A 23,926-nucleotide genomic window follows, 5' to 3' on the forward strand; every position below is an offset into this window, starting at 1 on the left:
CACGATGAAATAGTTAGGCAGCTAGATACTGCTAAAATGCATTAAATGCTTGGACACTGAGTCCGTGATATTTATAAGCGCGTACGCATTACATCTCTCTTATAAGAGAATTCTTACCTGTCAGAGAATGAGGACTTTCAGTACTTATAGTGATGAGTGCATCACTATAAGTACTAATACACTGTAAGTACAAAGGAAAAGGGTCGGTTCTAATCTTCCATGTCTTCAAAAGTACCTGACCTAGCTTTGTGAAACAAAGCATACGTGATAAAACTACGATTTTTTATTTCTCTATCTAATAATATAAAAATGAATCGCAAAATGTGTTGGTAAGCGCATAACTCAACCACGCCTGGACCAATTTTACCAATTCTTTTTTTTTAATTTTCGTCATGTCTAAAGATGGTTTCTACGGCGAGAAAAATTCGAATGATTTTCGGAAAAACCCCAAGCGATGCCGCGGGCGGAAAGCTAATTTTACATAAAAATAAAAAGCTTTAATTAATTTAGTCTTTATTTTATAAAGCTAAAGATACTTTTGACCCTTTTTCTTTGCGGTCCAGTGTAGTTCTACTTTAACAGCCTAATATTTGCTACAGTTCTCCACGCAAGGACGATGTGGTCCCGCAAGCAGTCGGTGTGCAGCGCAGTCAGCGGCGCGTCCAAAGGCGACGATGCAGAAGCCTTCGCAAGCGGCCTGCAGATATACCCCTTCGCTATAGCTCTTAGAGTTAGAGTGCTACAGGTAAAAGAATTATATAACTAAAACAGATAAAATATATAGACATAGGTAACAATAACACAAGGTCGACTGCTAGTGATGAGAGAGCTTTGCCAACATGAGTATATCAAGGCAAGCTGTAATTGGGACATGTAAAGGGACGTACATCACTTATTAAGTACTACAACTACATTACTTTGGCTGAGTTGCACCACCTAACTTTGACCGTAATTATGACGATAACCGGTGTTTTTTGCATGGAGTTTGACAAATTTTTGACGTTTGTCAACGTTAAAGTAAGATGGTGCAACCCAGCCTTAAACATGTAGTTTGAATATGAACCGCGACGTAGTAGTACTCGACTGATATAAGAGTAGAACTGTTTTCAGTCTAATATGAAAGAAAAGTACTGCCAACCTAAAATTCAATTTTTGCTTGTGTGCTAGCAATGTAGCGATTCAGTGCTGTACTATTTCTTATGCTGGAAGTGGACAATTAATTAATGTTATATCTAGCACAATTGTAGAGATAAACAATATTAAACGATCTCTACCTTTTGTTACGATCATATTGGAGATTGTTTTCTAAATCCCCGGATAAGTAAAAGTACACAAAAGCTTATAAACAACTACTTTAATTTATGGCATACCAACAACCACTACGTGGAAATTTTCGAACCGATCAAAATTACATTTACTTCATGAAATAAAAATTCCCTAATCTGCTTAAGCGAGGGCTGAGCAGAAATTAATCAATATAACCAATCAACCAAGCTGACTAGCGATTACATTTTAATCCAGTTTGCCTGGGATTAACCCCCAGTGGCAGCGGTCTACCGACAAAAAACGGTTGCTTAGATTTTGGATAACTTTCCTATACATTAGTGGTGACTGAAACCTTTTTTATGAAACAGAAATTAATTAAAATGTACAGTGAGAGATTAGTGCGTCTGCTTTTTATTTTGAAGACATCGATTTTTTAAGCTTCTTAGTTCTAGTTCCTTTCAATTATTTAATAACGCAACGCTTTTACTTTTATATTAATTGAAAATATTAAACTACCTACCTATTTGGGTTATTACTTAGTATTTCAAATTCAAACTCGGGCAAAGTAACTAACTATTATATCAAGCTACAAATCTTAATTTTATTGTATGCTAACGACTTCAAATTGAAACTTTACTTCAAAGTTTGCTTAAGCTTTAATAACACTCAGTAAAGTTGTTATCAATGCTAGACTAATTTGACTAAAACTGATAATGTCTTACAAAGTTATAGATTTATATTTTACTTAGAGTAAAGAGTTTACGAAAACTTTATGTTACAATTATTTCTGTATTTTACTTAAGAATCTGTTTGGATGGGACAATTTTTATATATGGATAATAAATAAATAAATAGTGTTATTGCAAAATGATATTATTCTAAATCAAGAATGATGTTTAACTCACCACCCTGGATTCGACCAAACAAGAGTAAATATTAATCTCAGAATAAATCGTCAGTTTTGACATATTTCCCGTACTGAAACTGTCTATGTGCCAGTTATACCAGGAGTTATTCTCGGATAAAAGTTTGGTCCAATCGGGCCTAAGTGATGAAACTTGGTGTTTTGTGACAGATAGTCTGTGGTATCGGCGGGCTGGTGGTGGGCGCTGTGGGCTGGCTGGAAGAACGGCAGAAACCGATGCTGGGGCTAGGAGTCCCGGCCGGCGCCGTTACTGTGCTGGCTGCAGGTTTGTATGACGAAAGACCCAATAGTTAAGCATAAAACGCATACTTACGCCCGTATCCACATAAGATACTTGCTTAAGTGAAGCAGCAAATCGAACGCACAGCGTTCAATAGAGCTCTGTGATTGGTGTGTCACCCTGTACGTCGACTCGCACTGTGAGTCCTCATAATGTTTGTGAATAAGGGCGGTTGTCATGTGGGAGTACGCGTACGTTACTTACTTATATTTAGGACACAGCACAGGTCTCACCCCAACCTAACACCATCGTCACTGTAGTACAACATACAAAATTATTATTTATTTACTTTGGCTTTTAAGTTCAGTGGACGTCCTATGACTGATATTATGCCGTTGTGAATAAACGTTTGCGCTGCCTGAATCACAGTGAACTGCCATACGTGCCCGAAGTACGAATTTAATTAATTGTTAGTTGTTATAATCATGCAATCATGCACTGAAATATTTATCAAAGTGGAACCCACCCAATTAGTGAGTTCAACTCCGTATAGCATTAATATTCTGATATATTGCACAAAATAAACTAATGCAGCACGGATCAACAAAGTTAGCCGGAGCGAAACTCTGCCCTCACAAAGCGATTGCGGTTTAATCCCGTTTAATCAAGCCAATGTTGACACTGCCGTCTGTCACGACCAGGCAAAGTGAAATTTTAAATGCTACCATTATAAATCATCTGAGCCCAATTTGGTATAATGCTAACCAAGAATTCAGGGTTAACATTTAGAGAAGAGTTTGACATTTTGAAAGAGTTGAGATTACTTTTGCATTAAAGTAGCGTCTATTTTTGTTGATTTTTGTAAATAGAAAAGAATAGAATATATTTATTTGTTTCAAAAAAGTTACATTTACATAATAATACAGACCATAATGACGACCGGTCCAAATCTTTGGGAGAGGCCTTTGTCCAGCTGTGGACGTCTTTTTTCGCTGAAACAAACGAACAGTGTACAATAGTGAGTGGTATCAGGCAAAACGATCTAATGACTCTGTTTAAACATGAATGAGTTTGTAGTGGAGATGTCAAAGGCTAAAAAACGTCAGGATAAGAAGCCAAAAGCTTTCACATAATCGGACAAATCGAGACAGATGGTAACCCTGTACAAATTGCAATTTCCAACTCCGCATAGAAATAATTAGAATAATATCATGTTCCCTGGGTATTTGCCTCGAATATGGACTTTGACAACTAATGTTGTGGATTTGGTTGTGAAATAGATATTAAAACTGAGTTGCACCACTGTACTATGACCGTAACTATAACGATAAAAGGTGCTTTTTGTATGGAGTTGGACAGATTTTTGACGTTAAAGTAAGATGGTGCAACCCGGCCTTGGATTTTTTTTTTTTTTTTATGCATAACAAGGCAGGTATTTGACCACAATCGCACCTGATGTTAAGTGGGATGCAGTCTAGGATGGTACATATCTGCCCTGTAAGTGCTTATTCACTCTCGCCTTGAAGAGGCCCGGATTATAGTTTTCGGGAAAGACAGCAGCAGGCAACGAATTCCAGTCCCTAGCTGTTCGCATTATAAAAGAGTCATCGAAACGCTTAGTGCGAGCTGGTGGAATGTTTCTGGTTATATTTTAATAATCCAAGTTGTCCATCCTTTTATGAATTTAATTTGTGATCCTATATCCTGTGACCCCTTTATTAATAAAAAGTTACAATAGGATGAACCTTGGATTAAAATGACATTTCCACACTAAATGACATTTAAACCAGAGTTCAACTAGGGTGTAACTTTTATTAAAAGAAGGACTCTGTCTCTCTGTGTCTGTAGACAGACAGACAAGAATGGATACCATTAGCAAATACAGTAGCGAGATTTAGATACACTTACCATAGGATCGGGAAGCGGTATTGTCTATCATCTATTTGATATGAGGAAGCATGTACCTTGATTCTGCTTTGGACATAATATTTTTACTTTGATAGTGAACTGGCGACTGGTTGATGATGACATATTTGATTGCGCTACATAAATAAAAATTTAAATTCGTGTAAGCTTGTAAAATTATGTGCCCTTCGTTCGTTCGTTCATTTCAGCCAAATGACGTCCACTGCTGGACTAAGGCCTCCCCCTCCTCCTCCGGGCTGGAAGACGTAGCGTGGGGAGTCCTCGTACTAAGTGGACCGACGACCTGGTAAAGGTTGCGGGAAGAACCTAGATGCGGGCAGCGCAGGACCGTTCATTGCGGATATTTTATGTGCCTTGTTTTAATTTTAAAAAGTATTTTCTCTATTTCTAGTTGCAAGGCTACAACAGTGTTTCTGTCTGCAGTCTCAAGGGAACACGTCAGTCCTAATCCAGAAAGGTCGTATTTGATTCCCAGCTCGTATAAACCTCAGTTATAATGAAACGTGTGCAGTATTTTACAAAGGTATCCCTGGAATTGCAATGAAAACTTTTAAAATAATAAAGACACGTGTTAAAATAACATTGACTTGTGGTGGTTGGTGTATTACAGCGATACACGCAGGGGAAGCCGGAAGCAAATGCTAGTAATTAATATTACTACAAAATACATTATATTATTATCATTCACGGAAATTTTCCAAAGTAAACCACCAAATCACCCACAGAATCAAGGAGTATTCGGTGGGAACCTTCTGAGAATGTAACTAGGGATTTCTAGTCAACTCAAAGACTACGTGAAATCCAGCACTTACGGGAATCGCTATACAAATAACTAACGCCCGTATTCACAAACGATGCTTCGTTGCGTTCGTTATAACGTTACTCTGCAATATACTAGTAGATCCGGCGTCGTTATTATATGAAAATATCGCAGTAAATACGCATATACAAAATAGAATACAGTAAGCCCAATTCAGGGATAGCTTACACACTACACACTACACTGTCACTAAAACGTTAGGTAAGCGTAGAAAAATTATTAACATGAAAATGTTTTGAATAGCGAGATATGTGCCTATACGAAAGGTATCTGAAGGGACATGCCAGACTAAACTGTTTCCTGGCTTCATAGAATAAGTAGCATTCAATTTCAAAAGTCACAGAATAATTAATAAAAAATAGGCACAGAAAAATCTAGGACATCAGTGAACCCACTGGTCTATCTTGTACTATCATTTTATCATCCGTATGCAAGCATAAACATAAAATTACACTAGCGTTTGAGATAGTAGTGATCTGCATAGTTTGAACGATCTTTGAAGATGGATAGTTACAAATAGATTATTGATTTATTTATACGAGTAATAGGTAGGTACTGTTTTTTTTTTAAATTTGCACAAGCTGAAACTAAAACAAGGAGCTTCTCTGTTCCATACACCAATTAGGAAGAAAAAGTTTGATTATTGCTATTTTATGTCAAGACGTTAATTAATTTAGACAGCCAGTCAAAGTTTCAGTTGACGATTAAATATGTAGGTTTTTTCACAACGCAGCAAAAGTAAAATGTTTTATCAAAAGTATAAAAAACAATAATCATTAATGATTATATCAAACTATCAAGTTACTTACCTAGTAAAAATATGTAATCATAAACGTATTTCACTCCAACGTTAAGGTTTTCTTTCTTTTCATGATATTGTATAGAAGACCTCGTCTTCAATATTATTCTATACATTCAATACTGAAATGTAAGGGCACCTTAACAAATGCGCGAGCTCATTTTCATATTAAGAGAATATTTAGATGAGATGTCTATTCACGCGTAGGTAATTGATCGCCGACGTATTATACTTTACACTTTCCGCGTACTTACTAAGTATAGTAGTTGTACGACTATAATGTAGTGATACTCAATATTACGTACTCAATCATTTCTTTCTTAAGAAGAAAGGGTTTTTGCGCGACATTTGCTTGTGTTCAGATTATTTAACAGGTAGGTAACTTTTAGTTCTTGCCAAAAAATATCAATATCTATTCCACACTTAGAAACTTCTTGGGTAAGCAGAACTTTCGGGCTTACGTTTGATTCATGAACGACCCCTCATCACTGCTGAACTAGAAACTAAGGGTTTTATTTTTAGGCAACCAGTGTTGGTCCTATCGAAAAAGTTTCCAAATTCTTCTCTTTGGAATGTGAATAGTTTAACATAGTGGGCACTTTAACCAAAAATTCATAAATTCTGAGGCGAAATTCCTGAATGCCTCTAAAATTTAATAAAATATGTCAGTACAGAAGTGTAATATCACCCTCGCCAAGTTTTCGCTCTAAATTACCTGGATTAAAACTTGAGGTGATATATCCACTTAATGGCTTGAAAACATGATTAAGACGGTAGACTGAAGAAGAAGCTTTACAGATGATATAATGAAGACATCAGTATTCTTTGTTATGCGCAAACACGAGCATTATCCTGGAATCACAATGTAAATGGAACGAACAAAAGGAAGCAATGCTAAAAGCAAACCCAAATTCCATTAACAGAAAAATTAATACTTTTTGCGGATAATCCTAGAAACCCACTTCTCTTTGGATAAAATCTGCATGCACTGACGTGTAACCCGAAAATATCACTGGAATTTCTCTCGAAAGCCGACACCACGAGTTTAACATGCTACGCCTGAAAATATTGTAGCTAGGTTTACACTAGCATGTTCGTGTAGGATGGTTCAGAAATTGTTACGTGCACTGTAATTTTAGAATACAACATAGATTCCATAATGTCTTACGTAATTAATTTAAGCAGGTTAATTCTAATTTTGGAGATATTTTGCCATGAACATACACTGGTCATCACAAAAATCGGCCCACCTACGTTTTACAGGAAAACTCGTTTCTACTGACACAATCTTGGTGCCCCAACAATATTGGTGTTATTTGAAAGCCCAAAAATAATCCTTAAAGAAAATCACATTTAATTTCCTAATAAACGATTAACGTATACAATAAATGTGACTTGAAAAACTTGAAAAAAGACCTCACTTTGGGTTCACCTCTGGGATCAATTAGACCAATGTTTATGGTTATAAAACCAAATAATGATCTCGCGTGTCCTCTTTAACAGATGGATAGCGATTAATTAATTAATTAACAGTTTTATAGCCATAAAAGTTGGCTCAAGCGTAACTACCTATTTTTTTAAGAAGTGACTCTGGATTCTTCTACAGACACATTTTTGGAGTAAAAACCTTTCCTTTGATGAAATGAAGTTTAGAACTAGGCTTTTAAATGGTAATATAGTATAGTAATATTGGTGGGAAGTGGGGATGCATACGTTTGAAAGTGCTTGTCGCGGGAGGGTCGATTTTTGTGATGACCAGTGTATATTAAATTATCAATAACTAATTACTTACTAATTATTGAAATTTTATAAATGTAAAACATGACGTTTGTGTTCATCTAAAAATGTTAGAGTTATCTTAATGGAATCAGAAGTTTTATTTCATTACTCATACAAAGGTTTCTGTATAAGTTCAATTCTTCCTTTTGAATTTGACGAGCCTTTTCATGCTATACCAATAAGTTATTCAACAATGAAGCTTTCAAACGCGGCCCATGTTACACATTCACGAAGTGTTGTTACGCGGCGGAATTGCTGCCTCCATTATAAATCACACTGAAGTTTATGTAACTTTTTCATCATTTGAAATGTGGGAATATGTACTCTTTTAACCCTTGTTGGTTCACTTTATTTATGTGCTACAACACGTACACTATATTCTATGTTCATGTTTATTTCAGACAGGTAAATTGTAACCAAGACGGATCGCTAGGTACACATTATTTTCCAGGATAAGAAGAAGATGGATTTGAATAACAAAGTTCTCCAGAATAAACCAGATTGTATCTGAAGGCGTCGCTTGACCCGCTTATATAGAATGCGTTTCCCTTGTAAGAAGTGGGAAAACATCAATGATGTAGGTCAAACGCTCGTAACGTGAAAGACTACGTCTTTTTGTTGCTGTTAGTACGATTCGCTTATGACTTTTTTGACAATTCGTTTGTTCTTTACCAAAGTTCTAGGGTCTCTAATAGAGCGTTATGTTTGAACTTTATTCTTTCGAAGTAGAATGAATAAAACGAACAACTTATCTAATTTTACTTTTTTCGGTTTGTTTGAAAGTTTATTTAAGATGCTTTTGTAAAAGATTCTTAGGTAATTATGATTTCTGCTCGAGATTTTTCATGATAGGATATTATGTACTACAATTTACGTTTCAATAATTTGTCATTTTATTGAAAAATCTCAAATACATGGATGCATTGCAGAATCGGTCTTTATGGAAATCCTTCGAGGAGGCCTTTGCCCATCAGTTGACGCCATTTGGCTGAAACGAACGAACGAACTCGAGTTAAAATATAGACACGTAAATAAAAATAACTGACGCTGGCCGCTACCAACCGGGCAACATGGAAAGCATTGGGGGAGGCCTATGTATACAGGGTGGCCAAAACAGTGAGGTCTAAAAGAAAAATTTAGATTCCTTACATCAAGGTGTACCTAAATCACCCCCATGTATGTAATACGATTATGCTTAGTTTAGGAGATAGAGTTAATTTTGTGATATTTTAAAATTTTGTGACCAAGTAGGCTTTAAACATTTTTATCTTTTTTTTGGGGTGACTTTTCTCAGATTTCTTTTTTTCGACAGATTTGTTATTAATTGCAGATGTTTGAAAAAAATAATCACCTTCCTATCTTTGATTCAAGGTACAAAATTTTTGCTAGAAACATTAAAATTATGCTTTTATCAGAACACTATCAAATTTTCAACTTAAAAGTTTAAGTAAAATAAGAACTTCCATAGGTCCAAAACCATTTTAAAAACTGCGCCGTTTCCTGAACATTCATAATAATACAAAAAAACATGTACTTAATGGGCCACTATTTCCTGTAATCGGTCCACTAAAGTGGTAAGTCGGAGATTCTGTTACATGTTTTTGACTTTCTTAGAGTGAATTAATATTGGGTGTAGTTGAAGTTCCCTTCCACCTTCAGCCTAATCATCAGTTTCCACCAGGTGTGATGAAGGGCAAGACCTTCCTTGTTGCGAATAAAAACATGTTCTATCCAGTTACTGCTCTAAATCTGTTCTACGTAATGTAAACTTAGAGGATTCCCAATATTAATTCACTCTAAGAAAGTCAAAAACATGTAACAGAATCTCCGACTTACCACTTTAGTGGACCGATTACAGGAAATAGTGGCCCATTAAGTACATGTTTTTTTGTATTATTATGAATGTTCAGGAAACGGCGCAGTTTTTAAAATGGTTTTGGACCTATGGAAGTTCTTATTTTACGTAAACTTTTAAGTTGAAAATTTGATAGTGTTCTGATAAAAGCATAATTTTAATGTTTCTAGCAAAACTTTTGTACCTTGAATCAAAGATAGGAAGGTGATTATTTTTTTCAAACATCTGCAATTAATAACAAATCTGTCGAAAAAAAGAAATCTGAGAAAAGTCACCCCAAAAAAAAGATAAAAATGTTTAAAGCCTACTAGGTCACAAAATTTTAAAATATCACAAAATTAACTCTATCTCCTAAACTAAGCACAACCGTATTACATACATGGGGGTGATTTAGGTACACCTTGATGTAAGGAATCTAAATTTTTCTTTTAGACCTCACTGTTTTGGCCACCCTGTATGATGATGATGATGAAGTAAAATTATTAAAATACCAATGAAAAGGGCTATTGTGTGCCAAATTTAATACGAGCTTCAGCGCTATCTCGTTATCTTCGCGATCCAAAATAATCAATTAGCGATAATTACTATAGCAACGTCGGTGTACTACAGCCGAGGGTTTGGCGGCTGGGCGTCGGCGCGGGCGCGGTCGAGCCGGCGGTGGGGCGCCCCCTGGAGGGCCCTGGGGCCCTCGCCGTGCGCCGCGGTGCCCCTGACCACGCTATGGACGGCGGCCCTGGCTGCGCATGTGGCTATGCTGGTGTTTTGCATCAGATCCTTAATGAATATTGGGTGAGTTAAAATTATTGATTCTATTCTTTCTTATTCAAGCCACGATAGCCGAACGGTAAAGGGGTCGGACTGGCTGACTCGTGATTCGGGGAACGCGGGTTCGTCCCGCCGCCGCTCGACTCCAATGCTCCAAGCATATTTAGCGTCTACGTATCTATCGTATCTAGCGTAGTACGAGAGGCTAACGGGACCTTAAAAACCTAATTTCAATTAGAAGCTTTGCTTGCTGGTCTCATATTGCCCTCAATGGTTGCATAACGTTTCGGTACAAACTCTTAGGCTGAGTTGCATCATGATAGCGGTTAAAGTAAAAGTTTGTGTCAAAGGCAGTAACAGTAACGCTGACTATAACGGTTACAGATTCACATACCATCCATAATCGAGCTCGAGCTGCTAGAGCTGTTACTGTTACTGCTAAAGTTATGATGTCATCTTACATTTTGTCAATTGGTGCAACTCAATTTTTGTTTTACCGATACTTTAGCAGAAATTACGATCTATGTTACTGTCAAAGTAAGATGGTGAAACCCAGCCTTAATATTGTTTACCAAGGCTATCTCAAAGTTAATGGTTATGCTCAGTTCTTATAAATGATTAGCATTTCGCGTGGCGATAATGGTCTGTCGTTTGTCCCTTAAAGTCCGCTGGGCTATCAAATTCTGTTTTAATAAGATATTATATCTCCTTAGCTATAAAGAGGTTAGAGACTTCTTAAACATGAAAATAGAGAATCGAGGAAAATTCCATGATTATGAAATTATACTCTTAAGAAAATTAAATCGATTCCATTTTAAGAACTTTGACGCTTTTTCGTCACTTTGATAGCCTTTAAGGTTCTTACGGTAGTTTAAACCACACCACCAAAATCTAACTCATACACTTAAAAGGGATTCTAAATTCGAATGTGTCAGAATATTCGATGTGGAATCTCTGCTCTCTGCCGTTGATTAGCCGGCTGACTGGCACGCCACTCCAAAGCGCATGCCACAAATTTCCGTGGCAATCACGGAGCAGCGAGTGGAGTGTTCAATTTCAGTTTTCATTTGAAGGGGAATCTCGATGGCTCTCTTTTTTTTAGATTAAATATTTTAAATAGATTCTTCGACTGCTATACTACCCGCAATTAACGACGACGACTTTTTTTTTAAATTATGATTATGCTAACAAGATTCTCCCCGCAATGTCTTTCTTTAAGCGCCATATTATGACAGGTAAACAAAACAGAAAATTATTTTCAATAGTAGTTATAGTTTCTTATTAGTCTCTATATGATTTTTGGGAAAAAATTAACGTACCTAAGTCCGGGTTATTAGGTCTCATCTATAAACTAAAAGTAATTAAAACTGTTCAGTGGTTTAAGCGTAAGGCCGTTAGGTACATATAGCCAGATAGATACATTTACTTCAGCAGCATTTATACTTAACAGATAAATGAATTAATAGTTCCACAGAACTACTTGGGCATCTTCCTATAAAATGGATTAGCCAGGATTTGGGGAGAAAAAGGGTCCAGAATTAGATTACCAATCTTACCCAAATGTATAATCTAAGATCGGCTTAACTCTACTAACAAACTGACGTAATGGGTAAGAAACGTGTTTTCATCCGAATAAGAAATATTACGGTCCAGGAGCCTTACATTTGTACGGCAGGATGTAATTTACAACGGGCTCATAATTTGTTTGCGGTGTTTGCCATTTTTAGCTGTCTCCGTCTCCCCTGCTGACCTTACCTTTACTTATGAAAATTTTAATCGTTGCAAAAAGGGGCATCTAAATTTACACAGCATTTTTGTCTTGCTTATAAAATATTATCTTAATTTTAAGTTTCAAGTGTCTCCTTATAACTCTTCAAAATTATAATGAACATAGATTTATAAAAGTGTAATAAAAAGTAGACTTTCAAGTCTATGCTAACCAACATTATCTAAACTCTCTCTCATTATTATCATGCCTTTCGATGTTATACTGTTTGTTTATTCTTTCTTGTCTGCTTTCATTTCTGGTGATTTTAAATATTGTTTTGTTCCAGCTGCGGCAGCACAACGTGTATAGGCGTAGCCGCGGCTCAGCTGACGGTGTCGGTGGCCACTTTAGCAGCAGCTGTGTTCATGCTGCAGCTGGACTTGCGGTTCGACGCCGCTCTATCGCCGCCTCCGAGGCCGTCTGATGCGCAGATATGCACCGCTGTGTCTATGGTAAGTTCTTCACCGACTGTGCCCTAGCCATCTCTTCATAATTTTACTCAGAGGCCGACGGTGCCCTAGTCATCTCTTTATCACTTAAGCCAATTTGGCAGCAGCTGTCTTCATGCTGCAGCTAGACCTATGCTTCGACGCCGCTCTATCGCCGCCTCCGAGGCCATCTGATGCACAGATATGCACTGCTGTGTCTATGGTATGTTCTTGACTGACTGTGCCTAGTCGTTTCTTCATTTCTATACTTATGTCGGGCTGGCAGCAGCTGTCTTCATGCTATAGCTGGACCTGCGGTTCGACGCCGCTCTATCGCCGCCTCCGAGGCCGTCTGATGCGCAGATATGCACCGCTGTGTCTATGGTAAGTTCTTGATTGACTATGCTTAGTCATTTCTTCATAATTTTACTTAGGCCACGCTTGCAGCAGCTGTCTTCATGCTGCAACTAGACCTGCGGTTCGACGCCGCCTCCGAGGCCGTCTGACACAGATATGTACTGCGGTGTCTATGGTAAGTTGAAGAATGTAACAGTCGATCCTAGTAATAGATGATTAGGGTCACCTGTTCCTCTCAACGCTACACTTAGGCTTTTTTTGCTGCAAAGATGTGTTAAGCTGCGCTTGTGTTTGTCAAGCACCAATTCATTTCATTCAGCGTATCTTCAGTGAAAACGGTTAAGCGGAGCGAGGATTTTGTAAATGTAGTGTAATATTGGAAAAAAAATTTGTCGCTCTGTAATTATGATTAAATACAGTGCCACAAGTAGATTCAGGAAAGTGTTAAATAAAATAATGATTGTAAAGATTTGGCACTATTTAAGCTCTACCAACCTAATCAAAAGATCCCATTTGGTCTGAGCGTTTGTGACGCAAGCACATTAACGTACCCATGGAATAGGTTATTGCGGCCGTAAATCTAGACCTATCTAATCTACCTTTTGTTCGGATTCACTCCCTAAATAACTGTTAGATGTGCGGATGAATCTGCTTACGTAACGAACATTCGCACAACGTTCGTTTTGTGGCCTGTATATTACTTAAAATAAACCAGCTTTTAGTTACAGTCTACCTGGATCTAGTTAACGATAAAGAAAAGCTTCTATAGCTTTGACTCAATTGGCTAGTCAACACCATTTTGCGACGACTTCCAAAAATAATATTCCGTCAGCCCTGAAAGCTAATCAGTACTTATTGAGCATAACTGTACATTAATAGTTGCTTTGAGTAAGATATTTGATAAAAACAAATGAATTGACGAAAAGTGACGTCATACTTTATTACGGAGGAGCTTGAAAAGGCGGTGCGTCAATTGATTGGTACGTGTCAAATGTTTCAATTGCTAAACCTGTTTCTGTGAAAAAGTCAGAATATCTCCATTCCTTCAATTCAATAAGGATCTCGAATACCGGTATTCACGTTCGTTTCCCTTTATTACATTTTTGTAGCTATTAAAGGTATGTAGGTAGAGTTCCCTCATTTCTATGGACCGTGCGTGACACCTTTAGAAATGCAGATTGTGTCTTGGCGTAGCGCTTCAATACAGCTACAGTGTATATTGACTGTATACGAGTATATTACCTAAATAAGGTGCTAAATATATTAAGCAAGGGTCGCATTTCGTGGAAGATTGATATCCTGCGACTCTACAATGTAGGAACTATTTACATTGATTAATTTGTTGATATACCTACCAAACTAACGTTTATTAGGTCTACATTTACTACTGTAGTTTAGAACTCAGGCTGTATTTTCATATATCACATTAATACACTAAATACAAATAATTACAATATTTATTTCAAGAGTAAGTGGTCTGAATTTAAATACCAACTACTCCATTCAACAACCTGTATGTACGTTTCATATTAAAATATTCAGAACGTCTATCCTCTTCACCTTGCCCCAGATAAGCTCGTATTATGACATCTCATTTCTATTTCTGAAAGATTCTCTGAAAGATCCTCTGATTATTCTCGTCCTATCAATAATGTATTAAGGTATCTTCAAAAACAAAACGTTTTGCGTTGAAAGGTTCTGATATGTAAGTTGTTTGTTATATCAATCAATGTAGGTTTATTTGTTTGTTTTAGAAGTTCTTGCGAAATTCAATGCTCATTTTTTTAATATTGGTTCCAAAGATGGAAATTAGGTGTTAATTTTTAGAAATTTAAAAAGTTAAAGATAAGTAAGCTTATTGGCTTTTGTTATAGGTATAAGGTTATAGAACCACTTTTAGATTTTAGGTGCACCGACATGAAAAAGTTGTTAGTTATCGATTAAATCCTATAGATTTTGTGCTCGTTATTGAGTTGATTGGCATCGTATATTAAGTAATACAATTATTGTTATCCGTTAATTAGTTCTGAATTTGACGTCTGTCTATTAATTAATATCAAAGATTCGCAGACAGGCGTATTGATAGGAAACAACGTAAAGGGCGTTTGTAGAATGTAATTAAAACTGGGCAATCCCCTTATTCCACGACTGTGAGTGGAAATTAGCTGTCATTCGGTCTGCAACGGGAGAGAACGGAAAAATGGCTGACTGCTAGGCTTGGTTCACACGTAGTTACGTACCACAGCTACACACAACACCATCGCGACAAAAAGTGATCAATCTTTGGTGGTTACGTGTGAATAATGTCGCTACGGCTTCTTGCGATTTCGTACTTGGAGTAGCCAAAAAGTTCAAAAGATCGCAAACGTCTTTGTTGCAATTGAAATAAGATTGTGTTGTCAACTTTTTGGCCACTTTGGGTACTGACTGTACCTACAAATGTGAATGTGGTTGCATTGTCGCTATGGTGTCATGTTCATGGTGATAGCATTGTTGCGAAGTGACTGCGGTGTGGTGGTTATCTATCACACACGCGGTTGAAAGTGACGACAAAATGTGGTCCTTGTGAATTTAATTATTAATTTTAATACAAATTAGCACCTGCCCACGTCTTGCAGTTGTAGTACATACGTGTGTAATAAGCCTTTAGTCTTTGCTAAAAGAGCGCCATCTGTACGAACCCTTTGGGAGGATAATCCATGCCACTGCGTCTCAAAGAAGCACGGGATTAGCACACATTTATTTTCGCTTTTGAGGACTTTACATACTCGTAAAAGAACATCGTTCATTTGCAGTATGGTAGTTGGTAAACTAATTTAGCACTGGCTACTGAAATACAATTTACGCTAGTTTGTAATATACTTTAGAAAAGCCAGCCATTTACCTACTTCAACTAACATTTTTCTATTTATGTATTTAAAAGCTATCTAAAATGGTGTTCTATTTATTGGATTGGTCGTTATGGCAGGTTATAATTACATTTACAAAAACTTGTCCTCCACTGGCGGACTTCGGGGAAAAATTCTCCAACACAATTTTTCCAGATCCCAGATTAATTCAGTTACAACGAAATTCACAGTGATCGATGTGTCTTTTATACGGGTGAAATGACGTCCTTGTCTTCCACAGGTGCCCCTCACCTCAGTGGCGATCACCAGCGGCAATAGTGGAGACGGCAACACCGACCCCTCAGGCAGCCCCCTCAGTAAGGACAAGGAACCCCCGGCTGACCCAGTTACCTGATGCGGTGAGGCGGCTTAAACAGTGGCAAGAAGTTAGGCAACCCTGCAACATTTCTGTGGAACCCCGAAGTGGAACTGGTCAATTTGATGATAAACCTTTTGAATAAATGTGTGACAAGCAAATTAATTAATAAAATAACTTTTGAAGTGTATTACAATTCGTGGTTCACTCTTGATATGTTCTGAGTCACATCAGCAAAAATATACTAATATCTACGATTTAAACGAAATATAACGTAGCTTAACGAATTGTAAGTAATTAATTAATGTAAATAATAAGTTACTTCTACACTTTGTTTAGTTTTTGTTACACTTCCTTGTATTTACTTTCAATCTTAAAGAAGAGCTCGTCGTGTGTCGAAGCGAAAGATTCGAGGCATACTCGAGTTACTATTACCTACTTAACTCCAAAATATAACTAAGGTTTACTCAAAGCTAATATTGTTTTACATATTGTTAAAAAATGGGTTCGTTTCATAGAGGTTCTTTATCTTCCTCGACAACTTAGTACATATTTTTGAGATCTCAATGTGATTGTATAGTTCCTTATTTTTATAGTGTAATAATATTATCTGTATGAAAATAGGTAAAAATATTTAGCTAATTTGTAAATATTGTAACTATTGAAATATATTATGTAAATTATAAATTTCTAACTGTTATGTTATAATTACTATCAGTGTTATTCAATTGTATAATTTTATACTAAGGCTAAGTTAAAGGACACGTAATTTTAGCTCTACATTTATGGCGCATAAAATATACCTATTTTTGCAGACTTGTGTAAATATATCTACTGTTTTTGTGTTAATATATTTATAGAAACATATTTTATATTTTTTTCTGATACCATTATACATTAACCGTAATCTTATTATTTATTATTCAGAATCCCTAAATTGAGTTAATAAAAGACAATTTATTTATACCATGAAGGCTGATTACATACGCAGCATGAGTCGCATACACTGTATTAACTCTACCCTTCGCACACTCTGGTGAAATATATAAAAAAAACGTTGTGTGGCGGTTTTAACAAAGGCACCGCCACCTCCTAATTACCTACCGAGAGAAAGCTCTCAGCAAATGAAAAGCACACACAAAAGATGTACAAACCGTATAGGAGGGTAGACCCACAGATTCGATTAATACCCTCAATCCTATTCAGGTGTGCTATCTTGTTAGATTACATTATCATTAGGTCATTTGTTCTCTACAGGAACACGGCCCTCCAATTTACCAGAGACAAAAGAAGGGATTAAGAACCTTTCCTGTAAAATGACATCTAGTAGGTAATGGTATTTGCCAACTTAAAATAAAAAACCTTGTATAGATCGTGCCATCCTCGAAGACACGCCCCACCAATCTTGATCGAGGGAAGCGCGGGGTGGATAATTTAGATAGCACTCAAACATTAGCGGAAGAATGGTGGGGCGCGTCTTCGTGGATGGCACGATCTACACCTACATCTCACGTAACCTCACCTACATGTAACTAAACTAGAACAAAACATAGCTAAGCCAATGCGTGATGTCCAGAAGAAAGGTTTTCTTTTAAGCATTTTCCTTGTACCAGATAGGTACAACACACACTAAAACAATGTGTATGTTAGTATGAGTATTAAATCCAGTCACGACTCTACGATGTAATATTGAAAAGCCTAAAACCTAGAAGGGTAGCGGAACCCTACTAATTACGTACGTACTAATGCGAAAGTTATGAGGATGTACGTTTGTTATGCTTTCACGCAAAAACTATGAACGCATTTTGACGAAACTTTACAGTTATTGTTTACAGATCAGAATAACTTTCGAGTATACTTAGGTCATAATTTATAACAATCTATGACAAACTGAATTTCATGCGGGCTTATTACTCTCAGTGTGATACAAAGATGTTATTCCCTTTAAATAATTACAGTTTATTGTAAAGTAGTAATAATCATATTCAATTCATGCGTTAATTACCCGACTATGCCAGAAGGAGGGTTATGTTTTACAATTTGTGTTAGTATGACGAGTGTGGCATAGCAGTGCGTTGACGAGATTGAGTGGCAAGTGACGCGTAAGCCTCAGCCGTAATTATTGTCTTATCTTTCCTACACAGGACGTAGGGAACTGCTTGGGATTTGGGTAGGTAAGAGTATGACACAATCATACATAATAATATCATAGTATGACAATTTCGAACTATTCCTGGTGAAATTTCGTTTAGACGTTTAATAGACACTTGTAAAATTAAAGGACCAAGAAATAGATAATACCGTTCACCAAAAATTACAAAAAAGAAACTGATTCTCAAGTAAATAAAATAAAAAGTCGGGCGTTCTCCCGTGAATACTAAAATCCGAGTTTATGTAACACACTGTATAATCGGGAGTTAAATCAGACTAAGTTACTCGTCGCACGGTGAAAGTTTTGTAAAATTTCCCTTCAGGCGTCATATCTCACGTTTGGGACAATTTAATACGTAGATAAGTAGGAATTTAATGTGAAAATGACATAATTTAACGCATAATTTTGTTTGATTTGTAACGAAACATACAAGTACATATTACGCACAGACAAAAATACTGTGTAGGAAAATAGGAATACATGTCTCTTGTAAACTACAAAAACTGCGAACCAAGTGATAAATCTAAGTGTGTATATTATTAATAAGCCTTATAACACTATATTAATTTGACTGTCATTTTTATCGCTCCCCATAAACATGTCAAGTATTTCATTAAGTTAAGCCATAACAATATTAAGCAAGCGCGAACGGTAACATATGGGATATGCATTTCATTAGAAGCTTTCGTATAAACGAGCGCTCCGACTATTCTTGTCACGGGTTATGATCCTGTGGGCTTAATAGAATCAGGCCGAGTATATTTTTACACACAGAAAATGCATTAACAACAGCTTAAAAGCTTCTAACATCCCTTTCCTGTTTACACATAGTCATTAACGAGAACCAAACCAAAATAAAAAAAAGTACGAGTAAATTTTTTTTTTTTAATCCACAACGAGGAAGCTCTTGGCCTGTATCTCACCTGATGGTAAGTGACGATCAGGCCGAAGGTGGAAGCGAGCTTCACCCGGAATCCTCAACCACGGAGGAACTGGCTATCTTACCTCTAACTGCCGGAACACAACAATGCTGTTAACATTGTTGTTATGGCGACAGACTTAGGTAAGATGGTGGTAGCTAGCCAGGCGGACTTAGAACAAGCCCTACCACCAACCAAACCGAACAGAAAAATCTGCCCCCACTGGGAATCGAACCCGGGACCTCTGCGTCTGAAGCAGGTGGTCTAACCACTAGACCACAGAGGCGGTTATTTTACCTATAGACACATTTTCTCAATATACTTAGGTAAGTTCATACATTGAATCGACTCTGGAAAGCTTTCAGAGCTGAAAAAAAGCTCCCACACTCAAAACAAAACCGAATTATTGCTTCATTAAGGACAATATAAACCTAAAAATTTCTCAGCTTAGAAATGTTATGTTCAAATTAATTACGCTTTGATGTTGGCAGCTGCTTTAATATTAAATTATGTGCCAAATAAATAAATACGAAAACCAAATTTACACGGGTTAATTTCAAAACAGTTGAAAGCTACAATTAAGAAACATGACGGTGTAATTAGTNCAATTAGTGCGAATGTTAATTTCACGCTTTTGGCTGAATTGGTTAAACTTTTCAGTTTAGGGTTTCTACTAGGGGACATCCAGATAGCTACAGGGCACAAGGCACAGCGGACAGGGCAATGAGCATTGGTAACAATACACCAGACACCAGGTTATCAGATACCGTGCACACGAACTAGGATTACCGGTTGCTAATTAGAGACACCCATTAGGAACGATGTCTCTTACTCTCGGAGCGGCACGTGTGTACCGGAAGTCTTATAATGAATAGGAGGGTGCACTGAAGACTTATGGAACAGATTGGCGAAAACTTTGACGTGAAACTCGAACTATGCTCTTAAGATGAAAACTACTTCTTAACTTATAAACGTCGCGTTAAGACCCGTGTCTTTCTTTTTTACTTCTTAACTTCTGCCACGAATATTAAAGTTTTCTAAATTGCATCGACATTATAGAGAAATAAATTACTAGTTTTTCATTTTCGGGCAACGATATCGAGTATACGTTTGTCGTTTTTGCAATCTATAAATCAGTGTTAAACCATCTATCCCCATTGACTCGTCCCATCAAATTATGAATGTTAACTTTTCTTCCATAGAACCCCATAGGTACTGTTGCGTTCATAACAGTGATATCAAAACAGTAGGTAGGTACTTATAGCAAAAGTGCATTCATAATGCTGTAATATTTTCAGAAAATTTACACAGGACATGAATGTCTAGAAACGAGGTCAAGTTTTATTCTATTCTAGTCCGGCGTCCCTCGGGGCCGTCGGAAAGCCGCGGTCAAAACCACTTAGGAGCCGGCCTTAGCTGCGGTGATAGGATGTGACTGGCTGGCGTTACCTTTCTTTTGTTTTGTAGGGTACACTCACATTAGTCATAAGATGTAGGTTTCTTTTGGGTAAAAAGGTAAGATCCGTCACGTAAGTTGATAACAATGGTTGCGCAAATAACTATTTACAAAACTGTGGAGAACGGTGGACTGTATCTAAAATTAAGTGGGTGCGGGGGGACGCAAACTGGTCTGCGGTTATAGAATTTACAGAAAAGTAATATTTAGCTACCATAGCAGGCGATAACTATGTCTCGTACAAAATGCTGGAAAAGGCCAGCCTGAACGGGAAAACAACAACTTTAGCTTGAACTTGGCTTGACACGCTACCGCGTGTCTAGATAAGCAGCCTGGTGAAGGAAAAATTGCACATACCTTTAGCTCCTGGATGCAGCAAGTGGAGATGCAGACTCCGTTCACCTCGACACCTCGTGGGAAATGCACGAAAAAACACACTTTCTTTCACAATTTTTCTTCCAAGACACAACCACTTTACGAAACGTCTTTTCAATACACTGTAATCACAAGGCACATAAGTTCGATCTACTTAAACAAAAGTGGTACAAAATAACATAAGAAACAATTTTTACGAGAAGCGGTCTCTTTATCAACGCTTTCCCGACGCGCGTCGTTCGAAAAACTCAACAAAAAAAATGAAAATATGATGATCAATTAAACACAATGCAAAACTGATACAATGAAAAATGTTTATAAAGTGGTCTAGTCTTTTAAATTATACTTAGATATCTAAGTCTAAATAATTATCTACCCACAGAATTATCACTTGACAACAAATTATAAAGTAGGTCATTTTCAAGGTAAAACGATTGTAACTTCAAAAGGAGATAGGTCAGAGTTGTCCTGTTTTACGCTCATAAAAAATGGAGGGTTAAACGAGCATTAAAAACGAGCAACAAGATCAGCCTTCACATAATATTTGTTATTTGAATAAAAATGTAGTTCTGAAAAATAACCTATGATTACAGTGCAAAAATTTTTGATGTACTAAAAAAATTTCATTTACATCTTAAAAGTAATCTGGAATTATTAACGACTATTTCCGAACAAATCTATGGAATTGGAGGCATTGTTATTTTGTTGTAATTCATACTATAGAGGTATGTATGACTCTCTAGTTTTCCCTGTAACTGTAACAAAAGTTCGAAGACCTGTTTTGTCAGGTTATGTTCGACTGAATATCTCTAATATCATGATCACGACCTTTGTGAAGGGATTCTGGTGTTCAGACCACTTTATACTTTGCTTTACGACGGGGAGTTAGTGTGAAATCATTACGTTTCGGGGAAGGACCCGAAGCCTTTATAGGTCTATCAAACGAAATTACACTTATATTTTGCAAGTAGGTATAATAACTTATAATAAGCCACTTCGATGGGTTATTAAGTCAAGGTAAAGCCAGTGTAATTTTAACTGAATACGATTAAAGAAAATTCCCAATGTTACCCCGGAGGACAGTGCTAGAGGGGACCACTGGGAATTATCGGATTTTGGCGGTTATCACACTGCAGTTTGTATAGAAAACACACGCGCGGCACTTCACACTGACAACGCGTCCGCGCGCGTGATTTTTTATATGAAAATCACGCGCTCCGCGGCGGAGCGCGGCGCAGTGTGATAACCGCCTTTCCAACACCTTTTCTAACAAATTTTTATTGCTTTTAATTTTTTGTTTTTCAGGCTCGAAATATTTATTTCTTTCTTTAAATAGCCAAGCTTAAGCAGAATAGCAAAGCAAAAGTCCTACAAATGCACTCTGAAGTATTTTTTATTTTCACCAACTTATACTATCTTTACAGGTCCATAACGTAAGCGAATATCCATCAAACTACGAGAAATTAATCCCAATAACTTTAAAGGAAAGCATTCGTATGTAAACGAGCTTAACCTACTTGTTTAAAGATCCAAAATGTAAATGAAAACCATTCTATTTCTCCCTTAAACTTTAAAGTCAGGCATTAATTTCGGCCATCTGTAATTAAAATTCATCCCTGGTTGAGACAAATTTTATCTCTCACAGACACTTCCCAACTAATCTTCCTCAATTAATGGACGCAATCTGTCTTGAGGCTTCTTTGCTTTGTCTTTAAAAATAACTTTACTTTAACTTTTTGACCGTACGATTGTAGAGATGTCAAGATTAGGCCAGTTGTGTCTCGATTTTTATTTCAATGGAAGAAGATATAAATAGTTCTGGAGATATTTGTTCTATCCTAAGGGAGGATTATTTTAGATGAGGGGAAGTTATATAGCTGATTGCATACTTAACTAATAAGACTGTGCCATTGAGTTACAACTAACCCAGTCTATGAAGTTTATAAAGCTCAATAAAAATAACGTTTAAACTAGGAAGTGTATATCTTTTGAAGAGTTTGAAAAGTGATTTGGCCAAGCAATAAAAGAAAATGTTCAAGAGTCAAGCCGGACAAGTAACGGTAAAATAGTAAGCGCAGTATCGAAAATCATTCGTCTAACTTCCCAAANTACCCAAACTTTTCCCTTGTTAGAGAGTCCTAAAGGGCAAAGGGTCCACCTAACTGATATAATACAGCTACAAGACCATATAATAGAATATCTCATAGTGATAGCTTAGCTAGCATTAGCTGAGAAACTAACAGAGATCAAGTCGAAGCTGTATGTTCAGATCAAACAAAGTCTAAAATAAACTCAAAAATCCTATTACAAAAATAAACTGTTCACTGTCTTGCTAAATTGTTTATCAAAACCACTTTTCCCTCAATATTTATGGATTCAGTAAAAATAAAGCATTCAAAATTAATTTTCGAAAAGCATTATGCAAATCAAACAAGAACCAAACTGTTCGACGAAAAAATATCTCTGTTCAATCAATTGAACCAACAACACTGATCCTCGAATATGCTGATATCGTAAAACGTTTCGTACGTAGAGTTCAAACGAATAAAATGCTGTTGTGTGACAACAAACGAACCCTTTTAAATCCCTAAAACCAAATCTAATCCACGCATTCCGAGATCGAAGATGTAAATACTAATCTACATTCTAAAGTAGAGACTTAACTTTGTGCAGGCGTAATTTTAAAATGACTGTAAAACCAAAAATGAGAAATTAATTTTAAAGTTACAAAAATTATATTCAAATACAATTTAATAACATAAATAAGATCAAACACACTTTTAGATTTAATTGACCACGAACAATATAAGAAACGACTCTACAATTACAAATAACTGCTAGCGCCTACTACCCATATCCTTCTGACTTAGGTACAGGTGATAGGAACATCAAGATATTCATATCAAGGAAC

The 23,926-nt window shown here is 36.7% G+C and overlaps 1 protein-coding gene across 1 annotated transcript; it reads left to right on the forward strand.

Moving 5' to 3' along the window:
* Positions 1–599: 599 nt before the first annotated feature.
* On the forward strand, positions 600–16,758 carry LOC114358453 (uncharacterized; the record flags this gene model as incomplete). Its single annotated transcript, XM_028312424.1, has 5 exons — positions 600–745; positions 2,342–2,456; positions 10,181–10,379; positions 12,410–12,575; positions 16,038–16,758. Coding segments are annotated over 5 exons (740 nt in total), but the record flags the coding sequence as incomplete, so codon positions are not given.
* Between the last annotated feature and the right edge of the window lie 7,168 nt (positions 16,759–23,926).

Source organism: Ostrinia furnacalis, unplaced genomic scaffold (assembly GCF_004193835.3).
Source record: "Ostrinia furnacalis isolate ACB-3 unplaced genomic scaffold, ASM419383v2 OfSCF3952, whole genome shotgun sequence".
NCBI classification, from domain to species: Eukaryota; Metazoa; Arthropoda; class Insecta; order Lepidoptera; family Crambidae; genus Ostrinia; species Ostrinia furnacalis.